Source organism: Budorcas taxicolor, chromosome 6 (genome assembly GCF_023091745.1).
Source record: "Budorcas taxicolor isolate Tak-1 chromosome 6, Takin1.1, whole genome shotgun sequence".
Classification (NCBI taxonomy): Eukaryota; Metazoa; Chordata; class Mammalia; order Artiodactyla; family Bovidae; genus Budorcas; species Budorcas taxicolor.
Window position 1 is genome coordinate 57,433,375 of NC_068915.1, and position 15,480 is coordinate 57,448,854.

Below are 15,480 nucleotides of genomic sequence, written 5' to 3' on the forward strand. Positions count from 1 at the left end.
GATGCTAAAGCTGAAACTCCAGTACTTTGGCCACCTCATGCAGAGTTGACTCATTGAAAAAGACTTTGATGCTGGGAGGGATTGGGGGCAGGAGAAGGGGACGACCGAGGATGAGATGGCTGGATGGCATCACTGACTCTATAGACGCAAGTCTGAGTGAACTCTGGGAGTTGGTGATGGACAGGGAGGCCTGGCGTGCTGCGATTCATGGGGTCACAAAGAGTCGGACACGACTGAGCGACTGAACTGAACTGAACTGAACTGAAGATGACTGAGGTGACACAGTCCTTAGATGAGCCTGTGGTCAGGGCTGGAATGTGGGGGGACCCACAGCCCATAAGTCTCTACGAACTACACCACCAGGGCTCCCAACACTGTCCTTCCTGAACTGAGTCACCTCCCTGAAACGCAGATCTAATGCGGCCGGTTTCACAAACATGTATGAAACAGCTAAGATGTGCTGCGTGCACAACCCAGAGAGTAAGCAGAAAAAAGTCCAAACCCCTTGCCAGGTCACTCAGACCCAATTTGCTTCCTTGGTCCTTCCCGCTTCTGTCCACAGCACATCCTCAGGCCACCCTAGACTGAACCTTCCCGGGGTATCCCACACTTTCACTCTCCTGGGCTTTTTGTCCTGAACTTCCTCTCCCCACAAGCTTCCCATACTTCTTGTTTCTACTCCCCAATAGACTGAGTCCTCCTTGGCAAGGATGTATGAAGGCCCAGCTCCAGCATCATGCCCACCACACAGCAGGCACTCAATAAATGCTCTCTGAAGCATGAAAGACTACACAGAAATATACTTGCCTGTGATTATAATTATGACCAACTGTAAAGTTCAACAACCATAATTTAAAACAAACATCTATACCCTAATACAAAAATAGAACTTAGCAGGTGCTCCCAAACCAGCCCAGTTTTTCATTTAAGCAGAATTGTTCATGGAGGTCTTTCAATGCCCAAGATATTCTGTATTTCTTATGATGTTCCAGTTAGGTTGGTATGGTGGTTACCCCCAGTTTATAGATAATGGAACTTGAGCTCAGAGTAGTCAGTTAACTTACTCGAGAAGAGGGGAGCCGTAAGTGGTGCAGGGAAGACAATTTAGGTGCCCAGTTCCAGGCCTTCCTCCTCCCATCATGGTTCGCTAACCCAGCAGTTCTCAACTAGGGGCGACTTCACCCCCAGGGGACACAGACAATGTCAGGAGACACTGTGGGATGTCACATCGCAGGAGAAAGGGACAATGGCATCTATTCACTGGAGGCCAAGAATGCTGTTAAACTTCCTACAAGGCACAGGACAGTTCCCCACAGCAAAGAATTCTCTGGCTCACGTATCAATAAGGACAAAGTAGAGAAACCTGCTCCAGCAGATAATTGAAAACAAAAGCCTCATAAAATCAGGGGGAAAGCACTCACCTTTCAGGATCACACACGCTGTTATCTGCTACCATTGCCGCTAAAACATCAACATTTGCTAAAGAAAAAAAAAATTAAAATGGAATGTATTAGATGAGTGATCATAGAATTAGCATATCAGAAAAGCTGTTGGAGAAACACCTATTGAGTTTCTTCGATTCACAGATGAGGCCTTGGGGCCCTGGAGAAGGCAGGGCCTTTCCCAAGGGAAGTCCAGGTAATTTTCAACCCGCAGGAAGTTAGTGAGAGTGGCACAGGATCTTTGCAAGGGAAAGCAGATCTACCACAAAGCTCTGCTTCCTATACATCATCAGCAATATACCATAGAAATTGCTTTCTCCTCTTCTCAAACCAAAGGGAAACTCAATTTAACTCACTCTGCTAAATATGTCATGAAATGCATGACTCGAGACCTAAATTCTAATAACTTTGGCCCTCAATTCTGGATACCCCATGTAATATCAAGTCTATGGGCTTCCCCGATGGCTCAGTGGTAAAGAATCCGCCTGCAGCACACACAGGAGACTCAGGTTTGATCCCTGGGTCAGGAAGATCTCCTGGAGGAGGAAATGGCACCCCACTCCAGTATTCTTACCTGGAAAATCCCATGGACGGAGGAGCCTGGGGGGCTATAGTTCATGGGGTCGCAAAGAGTCTGATCTTTAGACATGCCTGATCAGAGCACAGTAACAGCATCAAGTCTATCCCACACAGCACTGGGGATGAGAAAGGGTTAGTTTTTCAGGTGGGCCATTTGGTGTAGCTCTGCTTAAGGACCATACAAGACCTTAACTCTAGCCAGCTATCTTAAAATTTCAAATGATGGTCAGGGTCATGCGTGAGTGCTAAGTCACTTCAGTCGTGTCCGACTCTGTGCAACCCTATGGACTGTAGTCTGCCAGGCTCCTCTGTCTGTGAGGATTATCCAGGCAATAATACTAGGGAGGTGCTGTGCCCTCCTCCAGGGAATCTTCCTGACCCAGGACTGAACCCCAGGTTTCTTATGTCTCCTGCATTGGGAGGTGGGTCCTTTACCACTAGTGCTTACCTAAGAAGTTCACTGGTTACACACAGCAGTTATCTAATATGGACTGAGTCAAATTAGACTTCTAATGTTAAATTTTTTAAAAAATCCAAATTTGTAGGTGGAGCCTAGGCTGGCAACTAAAGCCAGCTAAAGCCAACTAAACTGAATCTCAGCTTCTTGGGTGCCCACTGTACACAGACACACGTTACTTCATTTTTTGTAGGGTGTCAAGTCTTAAGAATAAAAGATGGAACTGAATGGTCAAGTTCCTCTTGGGTATCTCCTGGCCAGGCCAGATGTTATGCCTGACTCTTGACCCCGTTCCGTTGATTTTTTAAAAACATCTTTCTTTGTTTTCGGCTGTGCTGGGCCTTCGTTGCTCCCTGGGCTTCTCTAGTTGCGGCACGTGGGGGCCCCTCTCCAGCTGCAGTGCCCGGGCTTCTCCCTGCGGTGGCTTCTCCTGCTGGAGCACAGGCTCCAGGCACATGGGCTTCAGCAGTTGTAGCCCCCAGTCTCTAGTGCACAGCCTTGTAGCTGCGCCACACGGGCTGAGCTGCTCCAGGCATGTGGGGTCTTCCCGGATCAGGGACCGAACCCGTGTCTCCCGCACTGGCAGGCACGCTCTTTAACACTGAGCCACCAGGGAAACCTCTCCATTGATTTCCAAAGTGCTGTTCTCAGTACTAACCATGCGTTCTCTAGACATGAAACAATTTTTTTTTTAAATCACTATTTACCATGTGAGCTAACACCAACATTTAATATTCAACAATCTCGAAATTCCAAGAGAAGGAAAATTAGCTCCAGTTTCAACACTCCTGCTTTTAAGTCAACAGTTAAAGATGGATCTAGTGTTCTGCAACTTTTTCTCACGACTGCTCCACCTAGAAGCTTTTTTTTTTGACATTTTTTCCTAATTCATCCTCCCATAAAACTATAATACTGAAGATAATTGTTTATGTATTATATGCATATCTGTGTTTTACATATAAAATAGTGAGGGATATTTTTGCCCCTACAATCCAATATTATCCCCTTCACAACCCTTGCAAATGCATAGGATTTTTGAAGAAATACTAATGGAACACACTATCATTTTCAAAAAGAAATAATTTATTTGCCTTTCATGACTATCAGTGAAAATGCACAAATACACTTCCAAATACAAGTTTTGATATAAAAAGACTCTTATCATAACAAAAAAAAGCACTGAAATGGATAAGTAGTGTCTTCTCCCACAGGTCAAAAAAAGGCATGTTACCCCTCTAAGTCAAATTGAAATATAATTTAATCATTTCCCTTGAACTAATACTACGAATTCCAAAAAACATTTTCTTTCAGATAAAGTGTTTAGGGAATACACAATAATTTGCCAGTTGACATTTACATTATGCCACCTTTTACTAAACTTCAAAACTACTAACAAAAAGGAGGGGAAATAACAACCAAAGAAAGAAATGAAAATGAAGATAACACTAACAGCATTCACTTATAAAGATGAGCATTTCAAAAAGTTTATATAGTTACCTGAGAAAATTTATCACCTGCAAAATGATGACCTCTGTTAGAAACATCAAATTATAAAATGGTCCCAGGAAGATAATTAAAATATATTAAAACACTACATGTTTTTAGGCTTGTGTTGTTTCTCATATACTCATGTATCCCTGTACTTCATCCTTATTTCTTAGAAACAATAGTACACAACCCCTTTGTTTGCTGTGAGCAATGATTTAAGAGTAGGCTTAAGTTTTTATGCAAATAACATGCATGCTCATGTAGGACCAATACATGCACACAGGCACTCATGTAGACCCTTGTCTCTAGGCTATCACCCAGTCTATACCAGGGAGTAAATCTTAGTGAACTATCCCTTGTGAACCTTTTTGGTTTCCTGTGATGAGAAAACCCTAACATAACACCACCATTAGCACATAAACACATGCTTTAATTTGGTTATAAAATTACTATAAAAGAGCAAAACCCAATTAAGTTCTATTAAATATACATCTCCTTGTGATTACTCATAACTCCAATAAGCTCCAAGAGACGGTTTCCCCCACACCTTTTTTAAAAAACTTAATTTATTTGGCTGCATCGGGATCTTTGTTTCATCTTGTGGAAATCTTTCTTTATGGTGCACAGGCTCAGTAGTTGTGGCACACAGGCTTGGTTGCTCCGCAGCATGAGGGATCTTAGCTCCCTGACCAGGGATCGAACCTGTATCCTCCCCATTGCAAGGCTAATTCTTAACCACTGGCCCACCAGGGAAGTCCCCTCCCCTACACTTGTCCACATTCTGTCCAACTATACTTCCTGTCATGGGTGTCCAAAGGATGGGAGGAGTCAGTTACAGGGCAAGCAAAACCTGTCAAGAACAGGGGAAATTTTCTAGTGGGCAGTCATTTCCAAATACTGCTTCCTCTCTCTCTTCTTTCCTGAACTTCTGCCTGATAATATGCATAGAGTAGTCAAAATCAGCCCTGTTTTCTCTCCCACCATTATTCTCTTTCAAGTTTTCCCTTACATTCAAGGCAAGATCCTGGTATGTGCCAGCCACTGTCAAAACGCTTTGTAGACCCTCCATGTTGGACTCACTCTAATAGCAGGCAGAATTATCATCCCCATTTTACAGACAGACACTGAGGCCTAAAGACTGTAACTGACTGTCCAGAATCCCACAGCTAGAAACAGACCTAGATACAAAAACCTGGTCTATCTGACTCTAGGGTGGGTGCATTTCACCCAAACCAACTCCTCCCTACTCCTTCTGAGTCTCCATCCAAATGATGATGGTTTAACAGTTCACAGGATGTTTGCATAATCATTATAGCAAGTTTCAGAGATCTACTCAGTGATGATGGTAGTTTATGAAGAAATACTTTTAGCCATCACACAAATTGAGTGCCAAGATAAGAATTTCACCAAGGGACCCTTCTCTTCTGCCCAGTGTAAATAACTATAATCAGGGGTGCTTGGACAGTAATCACAATACTGACAGGTGCTGCTATTTTCAGACAGTGTCTGGCCCTGGTAGAGAAGCCCAGCTGGAGAGTTGCAGGTACTTTCCAAACTTCCGCAGTGATCACCCAAATGCTCTTCAGTCCTGCTCTGTTTAGAAAGGATTACAGACTAGTGGGAAAATAATCAGTGTGCAGCTTAGCCCATAAATTCATCCTACAAGAGATATTTGTCTAAACGAAATTTGATTTGCAACATCCAAGACATGATAGGTTTAAACCATAAATAAGAATGTCACCGTGAGTACTGGTGAAGTATTACCCCCTTAGCCAAATTAAAAATGCAAAGCAGAAGATGAGTCATATATCAGGACTGAAAGAGTTTTAAAATATGTAAACACAGGCAAAGAAAACCTAAATAAACATGGAAAAAGGGTAATGGTTTGTACTCAATTTTATTCATTTTCTTCAATGTTTAAAGAAAAATTATGTTACAATGTGTTATTTTAAAAAATAGAAAGTTAATTAACCTCAACATGGAGGTCTAAATGGATATTAACTTCAGAGTCTGTTAATGACAAAGAAAAGAAAAGAAAAATACATTTTGTTCTACAGAGAATTTAAGTCTCCAAGGCAAACTAATAAAACTAGGTTATGAACTGGTAAGAGACCCAGTACCTATTTACTCCTCCAGCTGTGGTTTTCGCACAGGCTGGAAGCTAGAGAGGTCACTGTGTGTGAGTACCCAATGAAATCAGCTGTCTCCTGGTGGCCAAGGAGAACCAAGGCCACATAAGGATGAGGTCACAGGAGAAATCATAGACGGACAGAAGAAGGCCCTTACAGGTAGAAGAGTGAAGGATAAGAAAGACAGAAGGCAAAGAACTGGGGAGCAGAGGAGAAAGAATGAAATCAGTGCTTTGATTACTCCACTGGTAATCAAGGCAGCAGAAACTAAAAAGCTACTTTCCAAAAGGAAAAGGACATAATTAAAAAAGAAAAGAGGAGTCCTAGAGTCTGTGAGTGTGGGAGTGAAGAAATTATATAGTCTGCTTCCTTCAAGGACCCACAGGTTTCACTTCGGCTGTAATAGGAGAAAAGAGCCCACTGCTGGCACCATCCTGCCAGAGGCCAGCTTGATGACCTTAGGCGACTTTCTTACCCTCTGGGCCTCTGTTTCCTCATCTGCAAAATGGGATGGTAACAAGGCTGACTTCATAAGGTGGTTTGGATAATTTAATGCATTAATATTTAGAGTTCTATAAAATGCCCCAGCTGTATATGTTATCTCTTTGAAAGGAGGAAGTTTATCGTTCATCCTTCCTGACACCAGGAAGAAGCAGTGACAGTACACAAGTATGGACTCTGATATCAGAGGCTGGAGTTCAAATCTGCTAATTGCAGCAGGGTGACACTGGCAAGTTAGTTATGTGCTGCAGACCTCGGTTTCTCAACAATAAATTGGAAATGATATATCTGAATCATAGGGATCCCAGAAAACCCTTAGAACAGGCCTGGCAGTTAGCAAGCATTCAGTGCCAAACATGAAGTTATACAGGAGAACTTCAGCCCCCAGTAAAGTGTTCACAGCTGACATTTCACACCACTCACCTCTCAGTAACCCCTCGTGCAGCACTCACTCACTCAGCAGCTGCTTCAGCTCTCAGAAGCCCAGGTCCCACCGGTCTCCAAGCTTCCCAAAGCCATGAAGGCAGTTTCTTTCTTTCTCTTTCTTTTTCCCCCAACTATTTTTTTTGTATTGGAGTGAGTGATAATCACTCAATCTTGTCCAACTCTGCGACGTCATGGACTGTAGCGCACCAGGCTCCTCTGTACATGTAATGCTCCAGGCAAGAATACTGGAATGGGTTGTCATTTCCTTCTCCAGGGGATCTTTCTGACCCATGGATCAAACCCAGGTGTCCTGCATCGCAGGCGGATTCTGAGCCACCAGGGAAGCTGTACTGGAGAATAGCTCTTTAACCAAGTCGTGATGGTTTCATGCGGAGAGCAAAGGGACTCAACCATACATATACATGTACATGAAGGCAGTTTCGACTGTGCAAGACCCAGGAGAAATGAAGGGCCATCCACACCTTACTCGGTGCACTTCTGTAATGGCTGGAGCTTTTATGCCAAGAACAAATTTGGGTACTTCTTATGCAAATTAAAACCCACTTCTTTATGCAAAAGAAATATGCACCACTGAGTCCTCAAGAATAGCATCACCAAATACTGCTCCCTGAAGGAAAAGTGAAAAAAAGTGAAAGTGAAAGTCGCTCAGTCGTGTCCGACTCTGCGACCCCATGGACTATACAGTCCATGGAATTCTCTAGGCCAGAGTACTGCAGTAGGTAGCCTTTCCCTTCTCCAGGGGATCTTCCCAACCCAGGGATCAAACCCAGGTCTCCTGCATTGCAGGCGGATTCTTTACCAGCGGAGCAACAAGATCTGTTTTATAAAACAGATATCGAATCCAATTGATCACTGTCATTTATGTTATTTTAAACGTCATCTTATAAAGTTAGATTATCTGGTTTTCCATCCTGGAGAAACTGAAAGTGACAAACTAGAAGAGAGGCGAGGCAATGATATATAGATGAAAGAGGCCCATGTAGGGCGGCACTACTCCCTAACCATGTTGGGGTCTTCCTTTCTTCATCTGTAAAATGGGTATAATAATATCAACTCCAGAGGAACATTGTGAGGATTAAATGATATTATGCACATGAAGCACCTAGATCAATGCCAAATATGTAAAATCCACTCTAAAGAAAAATGAAAAGTATGCTGAACCATATGAAGTTGCTTCTTCTCTAGGTCAGAAGCACTGACTGCAGCCTGGGCCAAGCAGATGCTCTGATTAATAGTGAGGCTATGGGGACAAAGGATCCTAGGGAGGGGCTTGGAACAGAAGGCAGGGACTTACTGAGCAGTATGGAGGTATTTCAACTTTCAGACAGAGGGCTCAGCTGCGTCAGTGCATGCTGCTTGAGACAGTGTTTACCAGGGCCCAGAGAGAGCCCAAGGAAAACATTTTGTTTTACATTCTCATGAGAATTCAAAGCATAGGGCTATTGGATATGTTGGCTGAAAAAAACTGTGACCTAAAAGTTATGTGCAACCTAAAAGTTGAAAGTTATGTTTTATTCAGTAGACAAATCTGAGGACTCAAGCTCAGGAGACAAGACTCAAATAACTCTGAGAGACTGCTACGGAGAGACAAAGTGGGGAGCCAAGATACACAAGAATTTTTGCAATAAAGATCAGGTAGTCAGAACGTCAAACTGTTACTGTTAATAAAAGAAAACCAGACATCCCAAGTCAAGGAATTCAGCGCTTTTCCATGTATGGGAAGATGTAAGAGTCTGGGCTCACTGAAATCATTCCTTTGATGTGCACCTCAGCTATCTGGGGCCGGCATCCAGTGTTTTCACATCCTGAGTTTCCTCAGGACTCATAGTCAGGGAGAGGCTGCAGTCTGATGGCTGCTAGATGGCAGGTATTCTCTCCTTGGGTTCCTTCAGGGTTCAGCACTGCGGCGCTGTAATGGATGGCTTGATGGCTATGACTTTCTTTGTTTACTGATATGAGAGGTGGCATTTTTAGTTCACAGGTATGTGGGCAGGAGTGCCACACGCCTCAAAAGTAACTTGGGGTGTGGTATCTTGTGGAGACAATCACCAGTGCTTCAGAAAAATGACCCTGATTTATCTAATCAGGATTAAACTAATTCTCCATTTAAGAAGACAGGGGTTTACGATACATTTCAGAATGGAAAAAAATGCTTAAAGTCATTAAAGCTTGGTGGTAGTGGTTTAGTCGCTAAGTTGTGTCCAACTTTGTGACCCTTTGGACTGAGCCTGCCAGGCTCCTCTGTCCATGGGATTTCCCAGGCAAGAATACTGGAGTGGCTTGCCATTTCCTTCTCCAGGGGATCTTCCCCACCCAGGGACTGAACAGGGGTCTCCTGTATTACAGGCAGATTCTTTACTAACTGAGCCACCAGAGAAGCCTAGACCTTTTAAAAGCTTTAACACTTAACAGATTATAGAATAGGTGAACTCACAGAGGCAGAAAGCAGAGGAAGGGTTGCCAGAGGCTAGAGGGGAAGAGGGTGGAGAATGGGGAGTGACTGCTCACTGTGTTCAGAGTTTGGGACGATGAAAAGATTCTGAAACTAGATACTGGTGATCTTTGCACAATATTGTGAACATGTGTGTGTGAGTGTGTGTGTGCTCAGTCTCGTCCGACTCTTGGCGGCCCCATGGACTGTAGCCCGCCAGGCTCCTCTGTCCATGGGATTTCCCAGGCAAGAATACTGGAGTAGGTTGCCATTTCCTTCTCCATTGCGACTGTACTTAATGCCAATGAACTGTACATTTTAAAATGGGTAGAACAGCAAATTCTATGTTTAGTGTATTTTATCACAGTATTTTTAAAAGCAGAAAAAAAGGAATAGATAATATTTGAGAGCTTATTATACCAAGCAGCTTCTGTGCAATATGTCACAATAATACCATGAGGTAAATATTATTTTAGAGGAAGAAACTGAGGCTCATGAGGTAATATGACTTTCCCCCCAATCAAGGCGATGCCAGGATTAAAAGGTAAGCCTCCAGGGCTGACTTGGCAACACTCAGACCCACTGACTCTTAGAAAACTCATGAAACTCTCCTGATAGGATAATGCTGGAAGCTGGGCTATTTGTGAGCTTAGGTGGAAGGTGCTACCAATAACTTCAGAAACGTTGACAGGAGAATCCATCCAAACTCTCTGAAGCAGGTTTTTAATAAAACATGTGAATAATGAATTGTTCTGGACACTAAAAGAGCCATACCTTCGTTTTTCATGATGTACTGGACAATCTGCCCAACAGTGTCACTGTTTTCATTCACACTGTCGTTCAACTCTGCAAGAGAAAGGGGAGGGGAGGACAGGTTACAATTGCTCACCTGCATGAGGTCAAAGAGACACGCAGTCTCAGAGCCTAAGGCTTCTCTGAACAGTCTCCAGGAAGCTCAGCTGATGACCCACGGAATTCTGCTTTCTTGTAACACACCTTTCTCTCAGCACACTCTTAGCACACCTGACTGCAAGCACCCAGCAACTTTCTCAGCAGAACAGGTGCAAACTGCCCATCAATATCTTCTCAAGTCCAGACACATGCTTAATTTCCAAGATGTCTTTATCAGTCCTTACAACTATTACTCCTCTCTCATCATTTTGTTAAACTCAAAGGGGAAATGGAAAGAAGAAAGAGAATTAAAATAAAATTTTCTTGGATTTTATTTTCATTGTAGATATACCATATACAGAGTATTAATTTATTTCTTAAATTGGGTAATTATTCATCTCTGTCTTCACAAGACTTTGAAATATACTTCCAAATCATCTAAATGTTGGCCATGGTTAATCACCTACAAACTCAGTTTACTTTGAGAGACTCTGCACATGGGATAGTCTTTAGGGAAAAAAAGTCAAACCTTCAGTCTGAAACTGATCCTTATCATTCGCTTTCATAACACAAGAAAGAAGGAGGGCTGACCTAGAAATCATGGTGTGGTATCTTACCCATGTAATCTGGAAAAAGTGTCTTCTCCACCCAAGCCACTCCCTCCCCGTAAACACGCACGTCCAGTTAGACAGTGCACATGCTGACCACTAAGCCAACCTACATAGCGTCTGCAGAGGATGAGAGAGAAAGGTCCCGCTTTCTGTTGACAAACATTCAGCCTCAGTTTGCTCATAAATGTACACATGACTCATCGGGAGACTGTGCTCACTCCCTGCCTCAAAGGTCAGTGGGGGTGGGAAAAACCAACAGGCCAGCAAGCTGGCAAGGAATGAAGAAGCTCCCCAACTCTGCCCTTGATCCTACTTGAAGGGTGACCTCCCCCAAATGTCACACTTCTGCAAAAACTGCCCTTTGAGGTCTGAAAAGGATAAGGAGAGTTACCAACTATTCCCCAAGGCCCGAAAGGATGGTTGAAAAGTACATCTGTGGTGAAAACAGGACTTCATCTCTCAGGGTTTTCAAATACAATCCAGCAACTCCATGTGAGGAGGAAATGCTGAGACACTCTGAGGTCAATACATTGACCTCAATACATAGCTCCTGTCATTCTTTCACTGCACTGTTCACACAACCATCTACTTAATAAACATAAACTCCAACCTCATATTAGGTTGGTGCAACAGTAATTACAGTTTTGGACCCTGATTTTAAATCATCATAACTAGGCTCAGACACATCTTTAGTAATCAAAATAGGAGCCATTACACTCAAAATAGTTTTGCCAAAGAGAAATAAGCTTGTTTATTCTTGTACCATAAAAATCCGTGCTTCGGGATTTGATGAACTCCTGGAAAGCATTTTCTACCTCCTGTTGGTTGTGAAAGCATTTTCATTTTCCCTGCAAAAAGTTGTCAAGATGCTTGAAGAAGCAGTAGTTAGTTGGCTACTTGGCAGTATGGCAGATGAGACAAACTTTATAGCCCAATTCGTTCAACTTTTGAAGCGCTGGTTGTGCAACATGCAATCAGGTGTTGCTGTGTGTTTTTTGTTGACCAATGTCAGCTGTACACATCAGTTTTCTGTGCATCACATCAATTTTCTGAGAATACGTCTCAGATGTAATAGTTTTTCTGGGATTCAGAAAGCTATCATGGATCAGACAGACAGAAGACCATGTGACCATGACCTTTTTGGGGGGCAAGTTTGGCTTTGGGAAGTGCTTTGGAGCGTCTTCTCCATTCAAACACTGAGCTGGTTGTTTCTGGTTGTTGTATAAAATCCACTTTTCATCGCATGTCACAATCTGATCAAGAAATGGTTTGTCGTTGCATAGAATAAGAGAGAACAACACTTCAAAATGACAGGTTTTTTGGTGTGTTGTTTTTTTTTTTTAATGCGGTCAGCTCATGAGGCCCCCCCTTATTGAGCTTTTTCACCTTTCCAATTTGCTTCAAAATACCAAACGACATAGAATGGTCAACATTGAGTTCTTCAGCAACTTCTCCTGTAGTTGTAAGAGAATCAGCTTCAAAGATCTTCTCAATTGTTTCTTGTCAACTTCAGGTGGCTGGCCACTGCACTCCTCATCTTCAAGGATCTCGTCGCCTTTGCAAAATTTCTTGAACCACCACTGCACTGTACGTTCATTAGCAGTTCCTGGGCTAAATGCGTTGTTGATGTTACAAGTTGTCTCTGCTGCTTTCTGACCCATTTTGAACTCAAATAAGAAAATTTTCTGTCTAACATCATTTCCATAGTCTAAAATACATATAAAATAAGCAGCAAGTAATAATTCATTAGCAAAAAACATAAAACATACACATTAAAATGATGTATAACATAACCATGTTGAAGAAAGTATTCTAATTACAAATGGCAAAGTTCAACAATGCAAAACTACAATTACTTTTGCACAACTGAATAGATTTTTAAAGATTAACTCCACAAGCAAAAGTAGCAGCACGAAAATGGCGAGACCTATTCAGTTTTCCTATTGTGCGTATTAGAATCTAATTCAACAGCAACAGTAAGGGTTACTATATGAAAAAAGTGAAAGTTGCTTAGTTGTGTCTGACTCTTTGTGATCCTATGGACTGTAGTCTGACAGGCTCCTCTGTCCATAGGATTTCCCAGCCAAGATTATTGGAGTGTGTAGCCACGCCCTTCTCCAGGGGATCTTCCCAACCCAGGGATCCAACCCCAGTCTCCTGTGTCTACCAGCACTGCAGGTGGATGCTTTATCCTCTGAGCCAGGGAAGCCCAAGGGTTAATATATGCTGAGTGCCATTTGTGACAAACACCAAATGTATCTTCCCTCTAATTTCACAATACTCTTACAGATTATTGCCCTCATTTAAATTAAAATTTTAATTAAATTAATAAAATTAAATTTAAGTTAAGTTAAACATAGCAGTGATTTAGAGCACATTAACTTGCCCAAGGCCACAAGGTAAATAAGAGTAAATGACTTCGTAGTTATTTAATAAATGAAAGCAAAGTTTCTAACTCTAGGTGTGGTTCCTATAATATTTACAATGATGCTACACCATAGTATTTGCCTTTAAGATGGATCATTTTGTAAAAGTGCTGGTGAGGGTATAGAGAAAAGGGAACCCTTGTGCACAGTTGGTGGAAATGTAAACTGGAACTGCCTCTATGGAAAACAATATGGATGTTCCTCAAAAAATTAAAAATAGATCTATCATATGATCCAGCAATTCCATTTCTGGGTATATACCCAAAGGAAATGAAAACAGGAAGTGAAAGTGGAAAGATATACGCACTCCTGTGTTTACTGCAGAATTATTCAAACTAGCCAAGATATGGAAACTTCTTAGCGTCCATCAAGTAATGAATGGATAAAGAAGATCCACTGATCAAGTAGTCAATGAGAAGAAATAGATGTTTTTCTGGAATTCTCTTTTGCTATGATCCAACAGATGTTGGCAATTTGATCACTGGTTCCTCCGCCTTTTCTGTACTATAATTATCAAACTTACAGAGAGACTAGAACTGAATGATTCCTACCCTAAAAACAACTGACAATTATGTGATAGAGGTGTTAAACATCACTACAATGGCAATCATATTACAATATATAAATGCACCAGAATAATGTGTTGCACACTTTAAATTTACATAATGTTATTACATCAAATATATTTTGATGAAAAAAGATGGATCACTTGCTTTACAGAGACAGAAAACATACATGACTCATTTCTTATTAAAAAATTGTCTGCACTCACATTCCCACACACAAAAAAAATAATCCAGATTCTTACCTATCTTTTCAACCTTTTCTCCTTCAACGTCTTGCTCAGCTTCTGTTGTACATCGATAGCCTTTCTTCTTAAGCAGGTGGCAAATGAGGACGCCAAAGAGACCCATGACGAAGAAGACAGGGACGAGGGCATACGCGATGTATTCCGGGTGTCCATTCCCAGCGCTGTTCGTGGGCGAGGGCGTCGTCTCGGTTTTGGAGGGTAGCGGGTGGCTGCCACTGTGATCTGAGGAAGAGACACACACAGCCGCATCAGATGTCTGTTGGCGACGAGGAACACCTGACAACCTTGGGAAATGCTCCTGTTAAATGTGAGTCTGTTTCCAAAACCACAGGCCAGGCAGAGGCTGGTGGGTCCAGCAGGACAGGCACATGGGCTTGAGTTCCTTTCCTGACCCTGCTACTCATAATCTGGGCCCCCTTGGGGTAATTTTTTTTTTTAAGCTCTCCAAGTCAGCCTCTGCTTCTTCATCTGTGAGATTATCTATACAGCTTGGAGTGAATGCACAGTTTCAGCCAAGGGTCCACACAGTACACACACCATCACTAGGTGGTATCATAGCAGAGTCCTTAGCGGTTAAAAGCACAGACTCAGGAGACTTGGGGTCAAGTCCCAGCTCCACCACTTTGCAGCTGTGTGACTCTGGACAATGACTTCATCTCCATGCCTTGGTTTCTTATGAACAGACGTACTAATAGTAGCCAACCCACCCTTTGAGGCTTGTTATGAAGATGAAATAAATGAATACACATAAAACATCTAGAACCATTTCTACAACAAAGCAAATGCTCAACTTCATGGCAGGCATCGTTTTAGGCATTTCTGACTTACCACTGAGCAAAACAAAGACCCTTGTCCTCATGGAGCATATGTCCCAGAAAGATTAAGTAAACTGACTGTTCTAGTGCATGGAAAAAGACAAATCCAGGACGCATCAGGTCTTGGCCTAGGAGCACACATATAAAAATGGAAGCACGTGCATCTGCATATTTGCTTACCACCCCAAATTATCATTTATGGCATGACTGTTATATGAAAAGCACCAGCTGGGAGCTGCACAGAGAGTGGAAAACAGGAGAGCATGACCAGTGCCAACTTGGAGCCAGTAGGGTAGTGCTGGAAACAGGCACTAAACAAGTGAACACCTGGGCAGGCATGAGAGACTGGGAGAAGGTATGCATGGGGCACTAAAAGAAACAGGAACCGTGGGGACCTATTTTACGACTTCAGAAATAGTGCAGCTGGGAAGGGGGCATCTACGGGTGAGAAG

The 15,480-nt window shown here is 42.5% G+C and overlaps 1 protein-coding gene across 1 annotated transcript in view; it reads right to left on the bottom strand.

Annotated features, from left to right (window-relative positions):
- Positions 1-15,480, bottom strand: part of RELL1 (RELT like 1) — a 79,476-nt gene that overhangs the window by 24,607 nt on the left and 39,389 nt on the right. Inside the window, exons 2-4 of the mRNA XM_052642042.1 lie at positions 14,211-14,435; positions 10,249-10,320; positions 1,422-1,479 (exon numbers count right to left, since the gene is read on the bottom strand). Of these exons, the coding sequence (XP_052498002.1) occupies positions 1,422-1,479; positions 10,249-10,320; positions 14,211-14,435 (355 nt within the window). The remainder of the gene's footprint in view (positions 1-1,421; positions 1,480-10,248; positions 10,321-14,210; positions 14,436-15,480) is intronic.